This window comes from Rattus norvegicus, chromosome X (genome assembly GCF_036323735.1).
Source record: "Rattus norvegicus strain BN/NHsdMcwi chromosome X, GRCr8, whole genome shotgun sequence".
In the NCBI taxonomy this organism is placed as follows: Eukaryota; Metazoa; Chordata; class Mammalia; order Rodentia; family Muridae; genus Rattus; species Rattus norvegicus.
In genome coordinates, this window is record NC_086039.1 from 132,971,652 (window position 1) to 132,990,083 (window position 18,432).

Here is an 18,432-nt window from a genome sequence, read left to right on the forward strand (position 1 = left end):
CCCTGCTCCTTTTCTGATCTTTTTGTGCTTATTTTAAATGTATTCTTTCTTTAGCCAGTCTTTCTGTCTTTCTGTCTTTCTGTCTGTCTGCCTGCCTATCTATCTATCATCTATCTATCTATATCTATCTATCTATCTATCTATCTATCTATCTATCTATCTATCTATCTATCTATCTATCATTTAACTATTTTGTTTTTGAGACAGGCTTTCCCTATGTAGCCATGACTGGCCTAAACTTGTCATGTAGACCAGGCTGGCCTAGAATTCATAGCGATCAGATCTGCTAACTTCTGCTTCTTCAGTCATAGGATTAAAAGTATGTAGCACCACATCCTGCCTAATTTCTTTTTTTAGGAGGAGTCTCATTCTCTAGCTGAGACTGTCTTTGAACACATACCAATTCTACATTAGCCTCCAAAGGCTGATGTCACAAAATTGAGAGTACATGCCCATTTTAAAATTTATTTTCTTATTGGTGCTTCCTTTTAAACTACTTTTCTCTTTTATGAAAAGTCTTGTTATAGGCATACATTTAAAAAACCTTTCAGGCAGGTTCTCATTCTGTACTCCAGGCTGACCTCAAACTACTTTCTATTTATTTGCCTCTGAAAAAGCTTCCCATTTCTCCTTTCCTTTTTACTGTCTTTACTTTTTTTAAAAAGTGATTTTCCTATTTTTTCCACTTATTCTTATTTCCTTCTTGTCTAGTTGTTACTGATTCATCCCAAACATTCCTGTGATATATGGATAAGCTTCTTTCATATAGGATTCTTATTGCCTTACCAGCTACAGTTTTATTTCTCTTATAACCCTGCATTTTCAAACCAGTTTCCCATTCTCACATTTTAACATTTGGCTGTTTCCTACATATATCACTTGAAACTTCCTTCTTATCCCCTCTCCTCCCTTCTTTCTTCCTTCCTTTACTGCTCTTGTCTTTTCTCACTTCCTTTTCTTCCTTTATCTTGCCCACTTTCCTCCTCTCTTTTGCACTCCACCCTTTATATTTCTGATTTCATTCTTCCATGTTTTGCTGCTCCTTTAAAATATTCTCTTACCTGTATCTTTTGTTGAATTCCTAGGACTTTGAAAAGACATTTCTTTTCAATTCCAGTTACTACCTCTTTGTTTCCCCACTTGCCTGTCTATTTGGTTTTCCTTTTTCCTGACTCTTCAAATCTTTCTTTTTTTTTTTTTTTGACAATTTTTTTATTAACTTGAGTATTTCTTATTTACATTTCGAATGTTATTCCCTTTCCCTATTTCCGGGCAAACATCCCCCTAACCCCTCCCCCTCCCCTTCTATATGGGTGTTCCCCTCCCCATCCTCCCCCCATTGCCGCCCTCCCCCCAACAATCACATTCACTGGGGGTTCAGTCTTGGCAGGACCAAGGGCTTCCCCTTCTACTGGTGATCTTACTAGGATATTCATTGCTACCTATGAGGTCAGAGTCCTATACATGGACTGACCCTGGACTCTTTAAATCTTTCTTGTATCAGCACAATTATATTGCCTCCTTTCTCCAATAATCATATTCTCTTTTAAACTATTCTTGACTTATACACCCTTCAAAAGCTCTTCCTTATTTTCTTTTTTACTTCTTCTTTCTTCCACCTATCTGTCTATGGAACTGTCTCCCTATACCTAAAATGTCCTCTTTTATCTAAATGTATTTTATTTGCCTGAGCACTGGCTCTTCTACTTAGCTCCATCCCCCTCTGAGTTTATTTGCTTTCTCCTTGACTTAATTTTCTCAGTGCCTCCCCCTTTTAAACTCCTCTCTGGCTCCCTCATTCTCATATTCTCTTCTTTTCTTACTTTTTGATCCACCCCCATAACTTGAACCCTTTAGACATTCTTGACTTCCCTCACCTCTGCTTTCTGCTTCCTGTTTTCCTCTTTAATTCCCCTCCTTACATCGGTATCTGGAGACTAGCTTGCTTATTCCCTTGGAAAATCCTGATTTGTCTCTCTTTACAGATGGGAGTTCCTTTCGTAAATATGGATCCACAGAACAAGGTTTCCTAGGGTAACCCTTGCTGACACCCTTAAAGAGGAAGCCCTTCCCTCAGAGAACAGGGTCCAACTAGTACAATTAACAGCTTTAACCAGAGCTCTAAAGTGAAATAGGAACAAAAGTCAGCATCTACCTAAGTCTGACCTTTTATTCCTCCATGCCTATATAGTGGTATAAAAGGAAATTTTACTCCATTGTTTGAACACCTCAATCTTCCAAAAAAAAAAAAAAAAAAAAAAAAAAACGCAGACAAGATAATGAGCTCTTCAACAGAACTTAATGAAACTGACCAAGAAGTTAGCCTCTCTTGAACCTCTCTTCCCCTTGCTTCTGATCCAGACCAGAAATTACTCTCATGGCTGTGGTATCAACCCCAATAAAACGTTATGTGGGAGACCTTTTCTTCTTAATGAGATCTTAGCAACTAAAGACTAAGTAATCATGCAACTTTAGATAATTTGCAACAAACTCTTCACAACTGCTCAAAACATTACTGTCAGGAGGTGGGCCCTCTTCTGCCTTGGGGGATGTAGCGATGATCTGACCAGTATTTAATAGGTTCTCATCCTTAAAACCCATCTGGAAGAGACCCTATAATAAGTCGTTCTGGCCTTTCTGCAGTAAAAGATCCTCAAATTGACTTCTGTATTTCCACAGCTGCCTCAGACCTTGAACCAGACCTTCTCCATGGGCACTCCAACCCAAGAAAAGTCTTATTCTTGCACATAAGTTGCATGTAAAAGGCCTAAAGTATCTCTTCAACCAAAGCAAACTGCTGTTCTGTAAATACCTAATTTCCTGCCACAAGGGCTGACCCTTCTGTTCCCCAGCCCTCTTAACTTCTCTTCATTCCTGGGACATGTCCCTGCTCTCTTTTAAAATTTCCACCCCTTGCCAAAACATTCACAAACTAGATTACAACTTATAACCATAGGCTTCCTTTCCCTGGGTGTCCTCATTTGTGGGGTACTTATCCTTGGACCTTCTAATAATGGTAAAAAGAGTGCGAAGGTTTCTACCATGTTAAACCGCTTCAGAGCACAGGTTCTTAAAGCTTTTTCCCATCATCTGAAGTTTTTTCTAACTTCTGTACTTTTCTAAGGCAGTCTCTTCCATAAAATAACGTTTCAATGTGACCAATCCTCTTTCTCCAAGCCGTTCCTTGGAACCATCCACAACATCTTGATATAGCCTTAGAGTTTCATTATATCTACTATTTTTTACTACACTTGAACACCAATGAAATATTCACTATCCCTCTCAAGTTCCACAGTCTACTTGGCCTCCACCATCCAGGCCATTAAAGCTCAAAGCTCAACAGTAAAGCCTTAACTCAATGGCTTATGTGGTCCTTGGAGAGCCTTAGCCTTTTTCCCTTTGGAGTATACTTTGTGTTATACATGTGTTTGTGTATGATTGAGATCCATTCAATACCAGATGGTTTTGTTCACATAATCTGAAATGGGTTTTCTATTTTTTACTATAGCTCATTAGAAAAACCTCTAAATGGAAACCCTGACAGCTGTCAATCTTCAATACCCTTTCTCAGCCTGAAATAGCTGTAACTGTCTTTGCCCTAATCCTCCCCCACCAACACCAAAGGGCCACCTGTACTGAGGCACAAGACAGTTAAGCAGGCAGTTTGGGCTACTGTTCTTATGGGGTATTGAAGCAAGAGACAGTTAGGCAGTTAGGCATTTAGTCCAAGTAAGGCCCTGACTCCAACTACCTCAACGGAATTTCCTAAAACTAATCCCATGTGAAGTCTTATGGCCTTTAGTTTATTATTTTAGTTAATTATGGACCTCTGAGAGAAACCTATCATCTTATTGCACCAGAAGACAAATCACCTTTTAACCCCATACCTACAGTTTTCTGATCTTCCTCTTTGTTCTGTAACCATTTAAAAATCACAGTCCTTGTCACTTAGTAGTGTTCTGTTTTGAAACTCTTCATGCATTAGGAGTTCCCTTTTCTAATAAATGACATTGGTTGGAGCACTCAAGTCTAAGGGATTTATTCATTATTGTTCAGAGGACATGATCCTGGGTCCTAGCAACTTGTAAATATACACACTCCAACTTGCTGCCTGCTGCCTTTACACTTACATCATCCCTCTCATCTTTTATCAGGTTTAGCATCAAAAATGCATCCCTTTTTCTCATTCAAATAGTTTTATATACTATTAAACTAGTAGAAAATGATTATATTATGTTATTATATATTATGTATCATATACTATATATAGTATTATACACTATTAAACTATTTTATAAACTATTAAAGTATTAAAAATTATTGAGTTTTATATGCTATTTCACTAGACTAATTTTTTTCTTTTTATCTTTCCACCTTTTATCTACTTGCTTACCTTTTACTTATCTATTGAATCATCATCTCTATATCTATCATTCATCTATCTATCTATCTATCTATCTATCTATCTATCTATCTATCTATCTATCTATCCATCCATTCATCTACCATAAACGATCAATTTTCTGGGGTTTTGCTCTTTTTCTTGACCCCTGCTTTTAAAATTTGTCTCCTCCAATAAAATTTCACTTGGATTCAGTCCCTACATCTCAGTCTTACATTCCCTCCAACTCTTTACTGATTCATCCTTTCTGGACTTTCCTTCTTTTTTATCTTTCTTCATTTATTTAAGCTTTTCAAAACTTGATATTGCTCATATTTGAACACATTTCCTTTATTTTCTGCTTTCCGTATCTTTATCCTGTGCTTACTACTGGCTTCTCTGTTTTAAAAAGGATTTTAAAAAGGACAATAAGAAAGGAAAAGGTTAAACCTTATTTCTTAGTAAATAAGTACCTCTCACCCATCTGTATTTGGCTTAAATCATTTGATGAGTTAGAGCTTTAACACAATAGACGAGAGACTGAAAGCATATTGTGAAACTATATTCCCTTCTTACAAATATCATAGCAACATTTTCTCTCCTCTCCCTGTTCCTTTCCCCCCTTCCCCACACTAATACTTTCTTCTACTGCTTTTTCATCAAGTTCCATTTACCTGCATCTCTGCCAAAGTAAACACTTACTTACCTTCAAAATTGTCAAATATTTGTTATGTTTTATAGGCTTTTAAAAAGTACCCTTGTCTTCTTCACTACCAATTGTGGATGTGCCCCTTTAAAATCTCCTCCTACCTAACCTCCCCAAGTCCCTCCCTTCTCTTCTCTGTTTCTGCGTCACCTATTTCTCAGTTATTTTTGCCTGCTTGCAGGATGTCTCTCTTTTCTGCATCCTTCTCTGTTGTTATATGCCTCCCCTACACCTTGCCTCTCTCCTTTCCTCTGGCCCTAGCTTCCATTTTTCTTTTTCTGACTTGGTTCATATTTGTTCTTTATTTTCCTATATCACTACAGCCTGCCTCTCCCTCTTGTCATCTGCTGATGGAAAGGAGTACCTGAGCTAGTCCTTGGTCCCTGATTTTAGCCTTTAAAGTCTGTCCTCACATCTACTTATCTCCCCACATACATCTGTTAGCAACCACTCTATTTTACTTTCCTCTACTGATTCTACTTTCCTTCTCTCCCCATTGGCTCCTAACTCTTGCTTGGTGAATGTCCACAGAAAACCAAGTTTGGACAAAAGCCTTGCTGCATCAGTTCAGCTACCATTTTCCCCAAGCCTACCTTTGACGACCCTCAGTGCTCAGCCTGGTCCCTTGCTCTCTGCCATTCCTCGGGGGATATCCTGTCTCCCTGGTCTGTCTTCAGCAAAAGTGGGTCACTTTGACCAGATCCCCCTGCACTCCTCTCCTCTGAAGTCTCTTCCTGAATTTTGCACCTTCCAAACTCCGCTGACTCCTTGACCGTTTCCACTAGCCTATGCGCTGTTCCGAGTCCAGCTCTCTGATGGCAGCTGCACCCAAGAACACAGTTCCAACTGGTGTCGGGCTCTTCCTTCTTTACTGTCTTTCCTGGCTTCTGTTCTCTTCTTTTACTATTTCGTTGCAAAGTCCCTTTGCCTTTCCTTAACAATGGTACTCGGTCTTCCTTGCTGGGTTTCTCTTTTGTTTTTCTTCAGACAGACTTACTTTGTAGCCCTCAATTCATAGTAATCTTGCCTTAGACATTCAAATGCTGGGATTACAGTATGTGCTTGCCACTTGCCTGTCTTGCTGGTCTGTTTCTTTTTGAAGTTTTTTTCTTACTTTTCCCTCCCTCCTCCTCCCTCCCTTTCCCTATCTTTCTTGCTTCCTTCTTTTCACTCTTGTTTACCACCCTTCCCTTTCCTTTCCCTTGATCTTCAATTCCATTCCTTTCTTACCATTCTTCACACCAGTCCTCAGCTCTTTCCTGCTTTTTATTTTTCTCACACCATCTTTCCATTGACTCCACACACTACATTTTTCTTTCCATGTCTTTTAACATTTTTTTGCTATTTTATCATTTTTTATGTGTATGGGTGTTTTGCATGAATAGGATGTGAACCACATGAGCTGGTGCCCTGAGACCAGAAAAGGCTTTGTGTCTCCTGGATCTGGAATTACAGTGCTGAGCTGCCATGTATGTGCTGGGAATTAAACCTAGGTCTTCTGCAAGGAAGTCAGTCCTCTTAACTGCTGAGCCATCTCCCCATTTCCTAGCGTCATCCTTTTAAGGTGGATTCTATCTCTACTTACCTGTTATCTTTTACTATGTTTATATTTTGATTAAACTTTGGATCTCTCTTGCTGCTGCAAATCTATTTCACTTTACTCCTTTTGTTTTCATTCACTATCGTATTTCCAAATTTTAAAAACGGTACATTTTCCTGCTCATCATTTTTATACTTTTGATCCTTTCCCTCTCCCTTTTTCTTTTCTTGCCTTCTCTGATTACTTTCTCTCACTCATTCTCTTTTCCATCTTCCCCCTTCTTCCTATGCTTTCACTACGTTTCCTGCCATTCTTCCTCCATTCTTCCACTGTCTTCCTCCCTTTATGAGTTCCTGCTATTTTCTTCAATGTCTGTGTATACGTGTGTACACCCCATGTATTCTGGTGCCTGCAGAAACGGGGACAGGATCACTGGAACTGGAGACTTACAGTTGTCTATGCCACCTGATGTGAGTGTTGGGACCAAGGTTGGTCCTCTGCAAGAACAGCAAATGTTCTTATTAACAGAACATTAATCATCTCTCTGGGTCCTTTTTATTTAAGCCTCTGCTTTACCTCCTCTACTTTCCATCATCTTAATTTAGAATCCAGTCTATGCTGAATTGCTTTCCCTATCAGATCCCCTATGTGTTTTTCTTTGTGTTTTTTTAATACACCCCTGCCCCGTGTTTGAGGGTTTTCTTTCTAGCTGTATGCTTCTTTCTCTTTCTACTTAATATTTTCCTATTTTACTCTTAAAATACCCAGAAGCCTACCTATCTACCTAGGATGATCACTATTTTCTTTCAACTCTTTTGGTGGCTTTTCAAAATACCTCCTATCCATATTGTACTAGTTCTGCACTTTGTCTGTACTGCTCCATTCCCTGTAAGTTTTGTTTTAGTTTTTAATCTCAACTTTTATTTCATTTTTACTTGGTTCATTTTGCTTTTCAAAACTTTTCCTTTTCTTTCCTCTCTCTAGACTGTTCTTCATCTCCTCCATTTCTCCTTTCTCCTCCCATCTCCTTTTATGACTTAGCATGTTATCAGTTCCTCTTCTTAAACTTTTCTCTTTTCCTGCTCTGCTGTTTTCTCATCTGTCTACATATGTTTTACTTTAGTTTAGTTTAGTTTAGTTTTTTTTTTTTTTTAAAGCTGATACCCCTTCCGCCGACAAGGTTTGGATTTCTTACTGGCTTCTCCTTTTCAAACATCTCTCCCACACAATTCCCTTTTTCTTTTTCTTGTTCCCACTGACTTAAAAAAAAAACTTGTCTTTCTTCTTTTTTGTTTTCTTTCCTTCTTTTCTATCCTTGCTAGTTTCCCTTGCTTCTTTACTTTCTCCCTCCTCCCTTTCCTCCAGTTCCCCCTTTTTCTTCCCTGTTTATTTTGTCCTTTTACTTCCCTTTTTCTCTTTCCCCTTTCTTCTTCCCTCCTTTCACCTCTCCCCCTCTGGCCTCCCATTTTCCTTTTCCTCCTCCCATGTTTACCCTTCCCTCCTCCTATGTTTACCCTTCCCTCCTCCCATGTTTACACTTCCCTCCTCCCATGTTTACCCTTCCCTCCTCCCATGTTTACCCTTCCCTCCTCCCATGTTTACCCTTCCCTCCTCCCATGTTTACCCTTCCCTCCTCCCATGTTTACCTCTCCCTCCTCCCATGTTTACCCTTCCCTCCTCCCATGTTTACCCTTCCCTCCTCCCATGTTTACCTCTCCCTCCTCCCATGTTTACCCTTCCCTCCTCCCATGTTTACCTCTCCCTCCTCCCATGTTTACCCTTCCCTCCTCCCATGTTTACCTCTCCCTCCTCCCATGTTTACCCTTCCCTCCTCCCATGTTTACCCTTCCCTCCTCCCATGTTTACCCTTCCCTCCTCCCATGTTTACCTCTCCCTCCTCCCATGTTTACCCTTCCCTCCTCCCATGTTTACCTCTCCCTCCTATCTTTTCTACCCTCCTCCAATCTTTACCCTTCCCTCTATCTTCACCCCTTCCTTTTTCATCTTCTCATTATCCATTTCTCCTCCCTTCCTCCCACCTTTTCCTTTTTAATCCTCTTTCCTTCTCTTCCTCATGTCTTCCCCTTTTCACTCTTGTCTCTACATCTACCCTCTTTTCCTCCTCTTTCTTGTTCTCATCTTCTTCCTTCTTTCCCCCCTTCTTTCCCTCGTTTTCTCTCCCCTTCTCTCCCCTTTTCCTTTTTACTCCCTTTCACTCTCCCTCTTGCCTCTCTCCCTTCCTTTCCCTCCCTCATTTTCTCTTTCTTCCTCTTTCACATAGCATCTTTTGCAATATTTCTGAAGCCTCAGCAAGCATGCTGTCCCTGTCCGTACTTCCTTTGTGGATTACTACCTTGCTTTCTCCCAACCTCTTCCCCCTTTGTAACTTACTGATCCTCTTTCCCCTCCTTACCTTTTTTACTTACTCTTTTTTTACTGCTCCATCTCGTCAGCTTTGTAGGATTGAAGTGTCTTGAATAAATCTTCCCTGCACACCTTCCCTGAGTGTTGGAATTTCTTCCATTTAAATCCTTTTTAAATCCCTCTGTCACAACCTTAATCTTTAGCTTTCTTCACTAGCTCTTCCTTGCTTGTCTGTCTAGTCTTCCTCCTCCTCCGCTCCTGCCTAGCTCTTATTTTTTTCTTTTCTTCCTCCCTCCCCATCCCCCCCATTAAATCTCCTAATGCTGGATTCTACTTATTTTCTTCTCTCTCTCCTTGGCTTCATTATTTCTTCTGTATCACCTTTATCCACTAGGTGTTTCTTCCTTGTCAAGGTTCTTTGTCCTTTTTTTCTATTCCTTGCTTTGTATATTGTAATTTTCTTTTTTGATCTCTGAATATTATCCCTTTCATTAATTTCTGTGAGTTTTTTCTCTTAGTGGTTTGTTTTATTTCACTTTTGAATGTTTTTCTTAACTAACTGTCTCAACTTACTTCACTCATCTGCTTCTGTATTTCTTACCTATGTCTGCATACTATCTCCTCGTACTGGCTGTTTGTTAAACTTTGTATATATATTTATTTCTTATGTGTGTTTATACCCTTTTGTTAATTGGATCTGTAACTGGAATGTGCCTCCTATGGTGCCTGACAGAGGTACTGTGGGCTTCTAGTATATGCTTTTGCATGGGGCTCATATATACATATACATATACATGTATATATATATGTATGTGTACATGTATATGTATATATATTCATGTGAGCATAGTGATTATATAAAGAAATGTTTACTATGTGGTTGTTCAGCCTCCACTTATCTACTTTGTCTTTTCTCTCTCTCTCACCTGTTTCAGTTTGTCTTCTAGTTTCAGGGACACTTGCTTCCTGCTTTTCTTCTATACTATCTTTCCTTTGAAGTCTTTGTAAATGGTAGGCAATTCTTTTCTGAAGCATTGCTTGTTTCTATAAAACATTAAAAACATGTTAAATGTTTCAAATTTAAATAGAAACTTTTAAGTAAAATTACAACATAGATGATTTCAAATGTGATGATGTACCTGAAGTAGACCTTTGTTCCTGTCTGGAGATGTCTATGTTCACAATGAATTTGAAGAAATGTAGTAAGAGGTAAGTTTTTAAAGCATAGCATAAAATTGTGTGTATGCATGTGCATGTGTGGATATTTTCTTGGCATATGGAAATTAAAGTTAAGGTATTGTGCATGCTAGGCAATCCCTTTTCTCCTTAGCATATTTTCATAATGCAATCTATTTTAACTTTCTGGGGAGTTTTGAATTACAGATTTGGGCTAGTATCTTCATTGATAACTATCTTCTGAAAATTCACACTTTAAAATATAAAAATGTGGCAAAAACGTCTCTTGAAATAGGCTGAGCCCAGCAAAAGCTAACTACCTTTCGGTTAATTTCCTCTCTGATTTTCCGGTGATGTTCTTCAACCTTTGTTTCTCTCCTTACTTCATCTCCGATCTTTGTCAGAAGTGACATCTCCTTGAATTGCCATTCCTAAAGGACATGCCATCACAGTGGTCAGCATATGTCTATTTCATTTTAAAAGTATTTTCTCTTTATTCAACCAATATATCAATTAGATCAAATTAATGGCCTAACCACATTTGGGCCAACATTAAAGCAAATCCTACATTGGGTTTTGAATGTGCTCATCTGACATCCATTGGGAATGTCTTGGTGGATGTAATGGAATGGAAAAGGAGTGACATTGCTTTATTATTACAAGCATGAATCCCACACAACATGACTCTAATGATGAATCTCAAGAGATATTGGCAAAAGGGAGGGTGTTTTCTTTCTTTGAAGTCAGGGAGGATATCACATGGAACTTGATGGTCATAAAAATATTCTGACAGAAACATTAAACAAACATCCATGTCAGAGCTCATGTGTAGGTCAAAGGACAACTCCATAGTGTGATCTCTCTCCTAATTTCACATATGTTCCAGGGCTTGAACTCAGGTAATCAGGCTTGTACAGGAAGTGCCTTTATCCATGAATTCATCCAGCTGTCCTGAACTTATCCTCTAAATTGAAAGAACTACGCATGATATAGTGAACCAACTGTAAACAACCATACAAGTTTCCCATTCAAAATTTATTGACCCTTACCTCTTCAATTTGTTGACGTAGACTCAGTTTTTTTCTAACCTCATCCCAATGTTGTCTGTCTTCTTCCTTCATCTGTACTGTACTTCGTCTTTCCAAGGTGTCCTCAATTTTGTCTAGTTCTTTATTAATCATATTTAAATGTCTAAATAAAAGTGAAATAGAGGAATGTAAAATGGATGTTTCCTTCAGGATACCTACTACTTTACAACTATGGTATAGCAACATGTATAGTGTGAGGTGAATGCATGGATTATGGGAGCCAGAGGATAAGGGAACTGACTTTCAATTAAGATACCTCTCATCTTCCTTTTTCCCTTCTAAGCCTGAGGCTTGATCTCTACATGGTAATGTGTGATTAAGTAGCTGAAGAAGGATGCACAGTTGGTAGCAGAATAGAATAGTAACATTAGCCTCAGAAAAGGTTGTTATAATTTGTTCATTGTGGCTTTGAAATAATTTAAACTTAGGTTTAAAATGTGTTAAAAAATACTTTCTTCCTCTGGTCCCTCAGGCCTGGCTTTCACAAGATTGGTGATTTGTACTTTGGATTTCTAGAAAAGTTTGACTTGCCTCTTAGGCTCCTGCTGGCTCCAATTTCTCAGATGGAAACTTACCATCCTAGCACTGTCATTAAGGTTTTTAATCCCTGCACCTCTTTATGTGCCTTTTGTAATTTTCTAAAAATTTAATTGTGTTTATGGGTGTTTTGCCTGCATATAATTCTGTGCATTGCATGCCTGCAGTGCAATGGAGGCCAGAAGAAGGCATCAGACCCTCAGAACTGGAGTTTTAGATGGTTGTGAACCACGATATGTGTGTTGAAAATCAGACCCTAATCCACTGGAAGAGTATACAGTACTGAGACATCTATTCAGCCTGCCTTGATGTATCCTTTTTGTTCTCCATGTTGAAAACTCTGAGGAACTTAAATGTATTTAATACTTTTATGAATCCATCTTCAATTATTTCTCATAGTTTTGTAGTTTTGGGTGTTTATAATGTGTCCATGAAATATTCATGACCGATGACTCTACCTGAGTTTAATTAAGTGGTTGTGATGAGGGCTGGCTTTTTTCCCTTCTTGTAACAACCACTGCTGAAACTCAGCAGCAGCAGCGTTGTCACAGGCCCGTCTCTCTTCGTTCAGTTTGTTTACTTGATTTTCTATTATTTTCTGCAAAAAAGTATTAGATGTTATATACTTGCCATAATAAATGTATCCTTTGATATATTTTCATAAAATGTAAGCTTACATAAATGTTCCAAGTTTTAAAAGCTTCTAATTCTGCTAACCTGTTTTTAGGCCTTGTATGGCCCCTTCCCACAAGTCAACTTTTTAATGCAAAATTCAAGTGGGTTGTCTTTTACAAACTCTTTACAGAGACTGTATTCCAAGAATATTTTAAGGAACTATTGTGCAAAGGGTCTACCTTTTCACAAAATTCTTTATGGGTCCCAAATAAAAGAAACTGAAATGTTTAACTTACTTGTTCTCTTATATAATTTCGTTCAAAGTCAATTTTTAAAGTGGTAAGATATTGTCTGTATTTGTTGAGCTCTTTTAATGAACATACAACCTACAAATACAAACATGAAAAATATTATTATAAAATTGTAAAAATGATAACACATTTAGAGAAGAGGATAAGATCATTTTAGTAACAGATTTAGGATCAAATGGAACAATAACAGATTTCGCAACAGTTTTGTAGTCACTATCTCTAGGTGATTGAACCTCCGAAAACCTTTCTAAATATCATTTCCCTAATATAGTGCCAAGTCAAAAATTTTTAGAAACATATGCAAAATAAATTTATCAGTGTATTTGCACATCAAAATGGTTTGGTGATTATCTTTTCAATCATTCAAAAATGTCAAGTAGAATGTTTTCACAAAAAAAAGAAGCCATCCAATACCAAGCATTTTATTGACTTTTGTCTGTGTTATTTACGAGTGGTCAACTAGAAGTGGTCAACAGATATCAAAGCACTTAACATGTGCTTAGATTTTTCTTTTTGAAGAAGAAAGTTTTATTGAAACAGGTCTGTTTCTCTTGGATAAAAATACAAACCTTTCCCCCCCTATATGAGACTTCTTTATCTCTCATCTTTCTTTTCTGTAAGTTTTTTTTTAAACAAAACTGATTACATTTATCAAAAATAACAGACTAAAGAAACTAAAACAATTTTTTTGAGAGATAACAGCTAGGAATCTTAGAAAAATCATAATCCTGTGGTAGAATTCTCTAGGAAAAACAGTGAAGTCAAGAATTTGGATTGAAGTAAAAAGACTCAGCATCTTACTTGGCTTTGTGTTGTAATATTTAAAATTTTGTAATAAGGTAAAGTACCAAATAAATGACATATTGTGGACAATAATACATTAATACATACATGTCAAAGAATGAATTTTAGGAATTCAATTATGATTTCAGGATATGAGAAAAATATTGAATTTTCCTGTATAGTAACATAATGATCACTGATACTGTGAGGGAGAAGGGAAGGATGGTAGAGAAGATTTTCGAAGTATATGAGGGAAACAAAGGTTGCATATATCAATAAATTTCTTCTAGGTGCTTAGATTTTTTTACTGGTAAGAAGTAGGCCTCAACGCACTTTATTATTGCCGGTGATGTATCCTCCCTTTCTTAGTTTCTTGAGAATGTCTTTTCGTTTGAAGTATGATTTTAAGTGTGGATCATGAAGACTTTTGTAGGTGGTTTCCATGAGTTTACAATATGGGTCATTAAGGTTAAAATCGAAAGAAGGCTGGTAAAGCTGCAAAAAGTAATAGATTTGAAATTAATGCAATTGCAAAATTCATGAAATCACAGTTTAAAACCTCAGTTTATTGAAATAATTAGAATGTTAATTGAAAAAAACATTCAAGCAACCAAAGTGAGAGAATGCGATGGGTTGATCTGGGTAAATACATTGCCTTTCAACTTCCCTCTATTCTTCTGGTCTACTTATAAATTCTGTGCTTGATCTACCTATATAACCTCAACCTTAGTCCAATTCCTATATACATAGGTCAGGGTAGACTGTCAGGAAAGAGTAGAGAGTACATGGTTGGTTTCAGGAGCCAGATGGATCAAGGCACAGAAGCAGCAATCCACATGTTGTATATGAGTAGTCCAGAAAGCCCTCAATTTGTCAAGTTGATGCTGCGGTTGAAGAAAAGTCTGGAGAGAGTGATTACAGCTCTTTCTGGGGATTCCTATTATTAAAGTGAGTTTAAGAAGGTTAAAACATTGTAATTCAATTCCATTTGTGTGAAAATAAAGGTGATACACAAATCGTAATCATGGCATAATGTTTCAAATTCAACAGCTAAAAAGGGCAAAGTAAGCCACTTAAACACCATTAAAACATAGTTTACCTTTTCACTTATATTTGTTGTGTAGAATATATTAGTACTTCCTGGGATAATAGGCAGTTTGGCCCCAAGAGGCAAATCTAATAGACTAGCTGGTCCAATCTTTGGAATGATAGGTTTCTGTTTTTTCTGTGGGAAAGAAAATTGAAATTTACGTCTTTTGTACTAGGAAGTCTTCATTTAGTTTATATCAGTTGCTTCACTTCAACTAGATAGCACAACCCAGGTTGCTAGGCACTTAGGTGGAAGAAACTCCCTGCCCATGGATCAAGAAGGCCTTGCCTCACCAGTTCCTAAGCTACAACCCTACTTTTGGGTTCTGCCCAAGAGTATCAGCTAGTGGCACCTTGAATCACCCATTGGCATGGTCAGAGAGTGACCTAAGTTAAAAACAAAATAATTTAAAAAAAGCACACACACACACACAAAAACCCCAAATCAAAACTGCCCTGTTTCTGTCCTTCAGCGCAGGCTCTATCCGCATCATCCCACCTGCTGGCCTTAAACCTGCCCTGGGCAAGAAAGAAGGGCAATGCACAAATGGACACTGGATAGGCCACCACTCACAGAACTACATGTGTCTTTGTTGTTTGTTAGGTTGCCGGAAGCCGCTTTAGAGGCAGCAGCTTCAGCAGCCTTTAAACAGTTGCTTAGGTACAAGTCCATAGCTACCCAGCAGCCCCTAAGGGCTGCGGCCTGGGGTAGCAAACTGTCTTCAGGTCTCCCTTTCTGTGACCGTCTCCTCCAATGTCCTGAACAAGACTGAGCCAAGGCCCTAGACACCTGGGTAACAGGACCTCAAGGATGCACACATCACAATGCTGATTTGCTGGCGTTCTCAGTAGATGTCCTCAAGGCCACGCCCAATGGGTGTCGCCCTTAAGACGCGTCACACCAGCATAAGTCACCCCAATAGAAGTTTCCATAATAGAGGTGGCTCAAACAGAAGTAGCTCTAACAGATGCCACATCGACAGTTGAGTCGTCAGCTTCTAAAGACGTTGCCAAGAAAAACGTTGCCTGAACAGCCAACACTCCAACAGACATCCCCTTCATAAACTGTCCCAGTATACATTGTTCCAACTGATGTCGCCCCAGTGGATGTCATCCCAATGGATGTCGCATTAACAGACGTTATTCTGGATGGTGGGGGCAAGGACCCAGTTGCTGCTCTGGAAGCGCATGTGCATCACCCAGTTGCTGCTCTGGGAGCGCATGCGCATCACCTAAACCTAGCATTTTCAATGATTTGAATTGAGAAAGTAGTCTGAAAGGCCTTTAAGAGTACCACAGGAATGGGGTGGATTTCACAGTTCTCTTACATGAATACCCTCACCAAATGCAGAGTACCACAGGAAGGGGGTGGATTTCACAGTTCTCTGAAATGAATACCCTAACCAAATGCATCAAAGCTATCATTTCTTTTCAACAAACATCCAGATTCATGAACAATTGGCTTTCTCTGTTATTTTCCTTTGCTCCTGGATATGTGAATTTCCAGTCCTACTTGAGACCCAAGTTTTGTTAAGACAGGCATTTCAGACTAAGAGATATCTGGGACACTTGGGACACTTTACTGAACTGTATTAGATGCTAGCCAAGATGAAAGAACCAGTTGTGGAACTAATTCAGCAACATGGCCAGATAGCAGCCGAAAAAACATCTGTTGAAATTAAGGGGCTAGGTGTTTAACAATATTATGGGTTAAAGTATATAAATTATTGACATGGAACCTACATCAAGACAACAGAAAACAGGTCAAGTCCTGGGATAAGTTAGTCCATAAAGAGTTTTTTTTGTTGAGGCAGGGTTTTACTAAGTAGCCTCGACTGACCTCACAATCACAGATCTTCCTGTCTCAGCTTCCTGAAGGATGGGATTGCAGACATATACCACAATGTCCAACCTTAAAAAAGATTGATTGTTATGATTACTAGAGACTTTGGTTACACTAGGCAAATTTTGGAATAGTGAGCTATGTTCTTAGCAAGAGGCAATCTTCCTACTCTCAGATTGGTTTCACAAGCAGAAAACAAAGCTGACATACATACATACATACAAACATACATACATACATACTCATACATAAGTTAAAGCACACATACATAATCCTAGCACTTGATAGTCAGAGGCAGGAAATTATTAAATATTTGAGGTCAGTCTGGGCCTTCCATAGTAGGTCCCTGTTTCAAAAAAAAAATAAATGAAATCGTAATGGATGATGGAAAGAGAAATTTTCAACATACAGTAAATGAACATGGAACAGGTTTTCCCACTTTGTCTTGTTTAGCTTGTAGTTGTGAGTTAAAATAACTTCTTGACTTAGAGTGTTTTCTTTTGCTATAATAAAACACCAACCCAAACCAACTTGGGGAGGAAGAGACTTATTTCAGCTTACAGCTTTAAGTCCATCATCAAGTGAAACTAGGGCAGTAGATCAATGCAGGAACCTGGAGGCAGGACTGAAGCAGAGACCACAAAGGAATGGTAGTTTACTGCCTGGTTCTGCCAGGTAAGACCACCTGCCTGGGGCACGACTGGTCACAGTTGCTTTGGCCTTCTAACATCAACCATTAAAGAAACAAACACAAAATGCCTCCTAGACTTCCTACAGGTCAATCTGATGGAATGGTTTTCTCAATTGAGGTTGCTTTTTCCCACATAATTTGAGTTTGTGTCAAGTTGACAAAAACTAAGCAGTACACTTCTTAATATCTTTATTTCTCACATTAGTGTCTAATGCCTGTTAGATCAGCACTTGGAAGGCCACCACAGGAGACCTGTTAAGAGTTTCAAGCCAGCCTAGACTGCATAAGGAGTCACAGGTAGCCTGGTTACAGAGTGAAACCTTGTCCCTAAATAGAAAAACAAAATGAAGCAAAATCTTAAAAGCTGTCAGATATTAGTCCCAGGAAACTTTATAGGTTTTATAAATTCTATTGTAATCATTAAAAACTATATGAAATAGTAATTCAAAATATCATCAAAAATCAAAAATTAAGATTGTTTTAGCCTCAGAAAGCAGCAGAACTCAGCAGCTTCAGTCATGTGGCTCTGGCTTTAGATTCAAAAGTAGAAGAGGTGGAACAATTGATGCAGCTTAGCTGGAGCCAAGAAATTAGTGGTGATTAAGAGACCAGCATTGGGCTGAAGAGATTGCTCAGCGGTTAAGAGCACTGACTGCTCTTCCAGAGGTCTTAAGTTAGAATCCCAGCAACCACATGGTGGCTCACAACCATCTGTAATGAGATCTGATGCCCTCTTCTGGTGTGTCTGAAGACAGCTACAGTGTACTTATATAAAATAAATAAATAAATCTTTAAAAACAAAAAGATGCTAGAGAGAGAGAGAGAGAGAGAGAGAGAGAGAGAGAGAGAGAGAGAGACTACCATCACTGAGGTGAAATCTTCTAGGAAGTGTTTTCTGAGAGCACAAAGAGAATTATGTTCCAGATTTAGATGTCATGCTGGCAGCTGGACTTGGTAATATGTAAAAATCACTCCTGTGTTACTTCTTTTGAAGGCATGTAGGAGTCATGGAGAGCAGCTGAGGCCTGGCACTGTTGGTTGGACAGGAAATGCCATTGGTGAAGGTGCAGCCTCAGAGGCAGTCCAGGACTGAAGGAGTCTTGCAAAGAAGCTGAGGCTTGACACCATGAAGAGAGCCTATGAGAGGCTATTGATGAAGCCTAGTTGTAGCAGAAGACCCCAGGATATTGGAGATGTTAGTACCATGAGATGACCACCAAGAACAGCAGCAAGCCTTTTGGAGGAGGCCAGAAGATCATGTGTGAATCTCAGACACTGGAACATGAATCTATGAAATTGAAGTTGCCT

At 38.7% G+C, this 18,432-nt stretch overlaps 1 protein-coding gene across 8 annotated transcripts in view; it reads right to left on the bottom strand.

Annotated features, from left to right (window-relative positions):
• Fsip2l1 (fibrous sheath-interacting protein 2 like 1) overlaps positions 1-15,602 on the bottom strand; it is a 32,585-nt gene extending 16,983 nt beyond the window's left edge. For 2 of the 8 annotated variants that reach the window (XM_039100314.2, XM_063280529.1), the window contains exons 1-8: positions 15,165-15,602; positions 14,601-14,726; positions 13,835-13,996; positions 12,704-12,793; positions 12,251-12,390; positions 11,217-11,358; positions 10,488-10,598; positions 9,918-10,035 (exon numbers count right to left, since the gene is read on the bottom strand). In XM_039100314.2, coding sequence (XP_038956242.1) covers positions 9,918-10,035; positions 10,488-10,598; positions 11,217-11,358; positions 12,251-12,390; positions 12,704-12,793; positions 13,835-13,996; positions 14,601-14,726; positions 15,165-15,263 — 988 coding nt within the window. In that variant the 5' untranslated portion in view covers positions 15,264-15,602. The remainder of the gene's footprint in view (positions 1-9,917; positions 10,036-10,487; positions 10,599-11,216; positions 11,359-12,250; positions 12,391-12,703; positions 12,794-13,834; positions 13,997-14,600; positions 14,727-15,164) is intronic. The other 6 variants (XM_006257545.4, XM_008773545.4, XM_039100310.2 and 3 more) reach the window with 5 other exon arrangements.
• Positions 15,603-18,432: the final 2,830 nt, after the last annotated feature.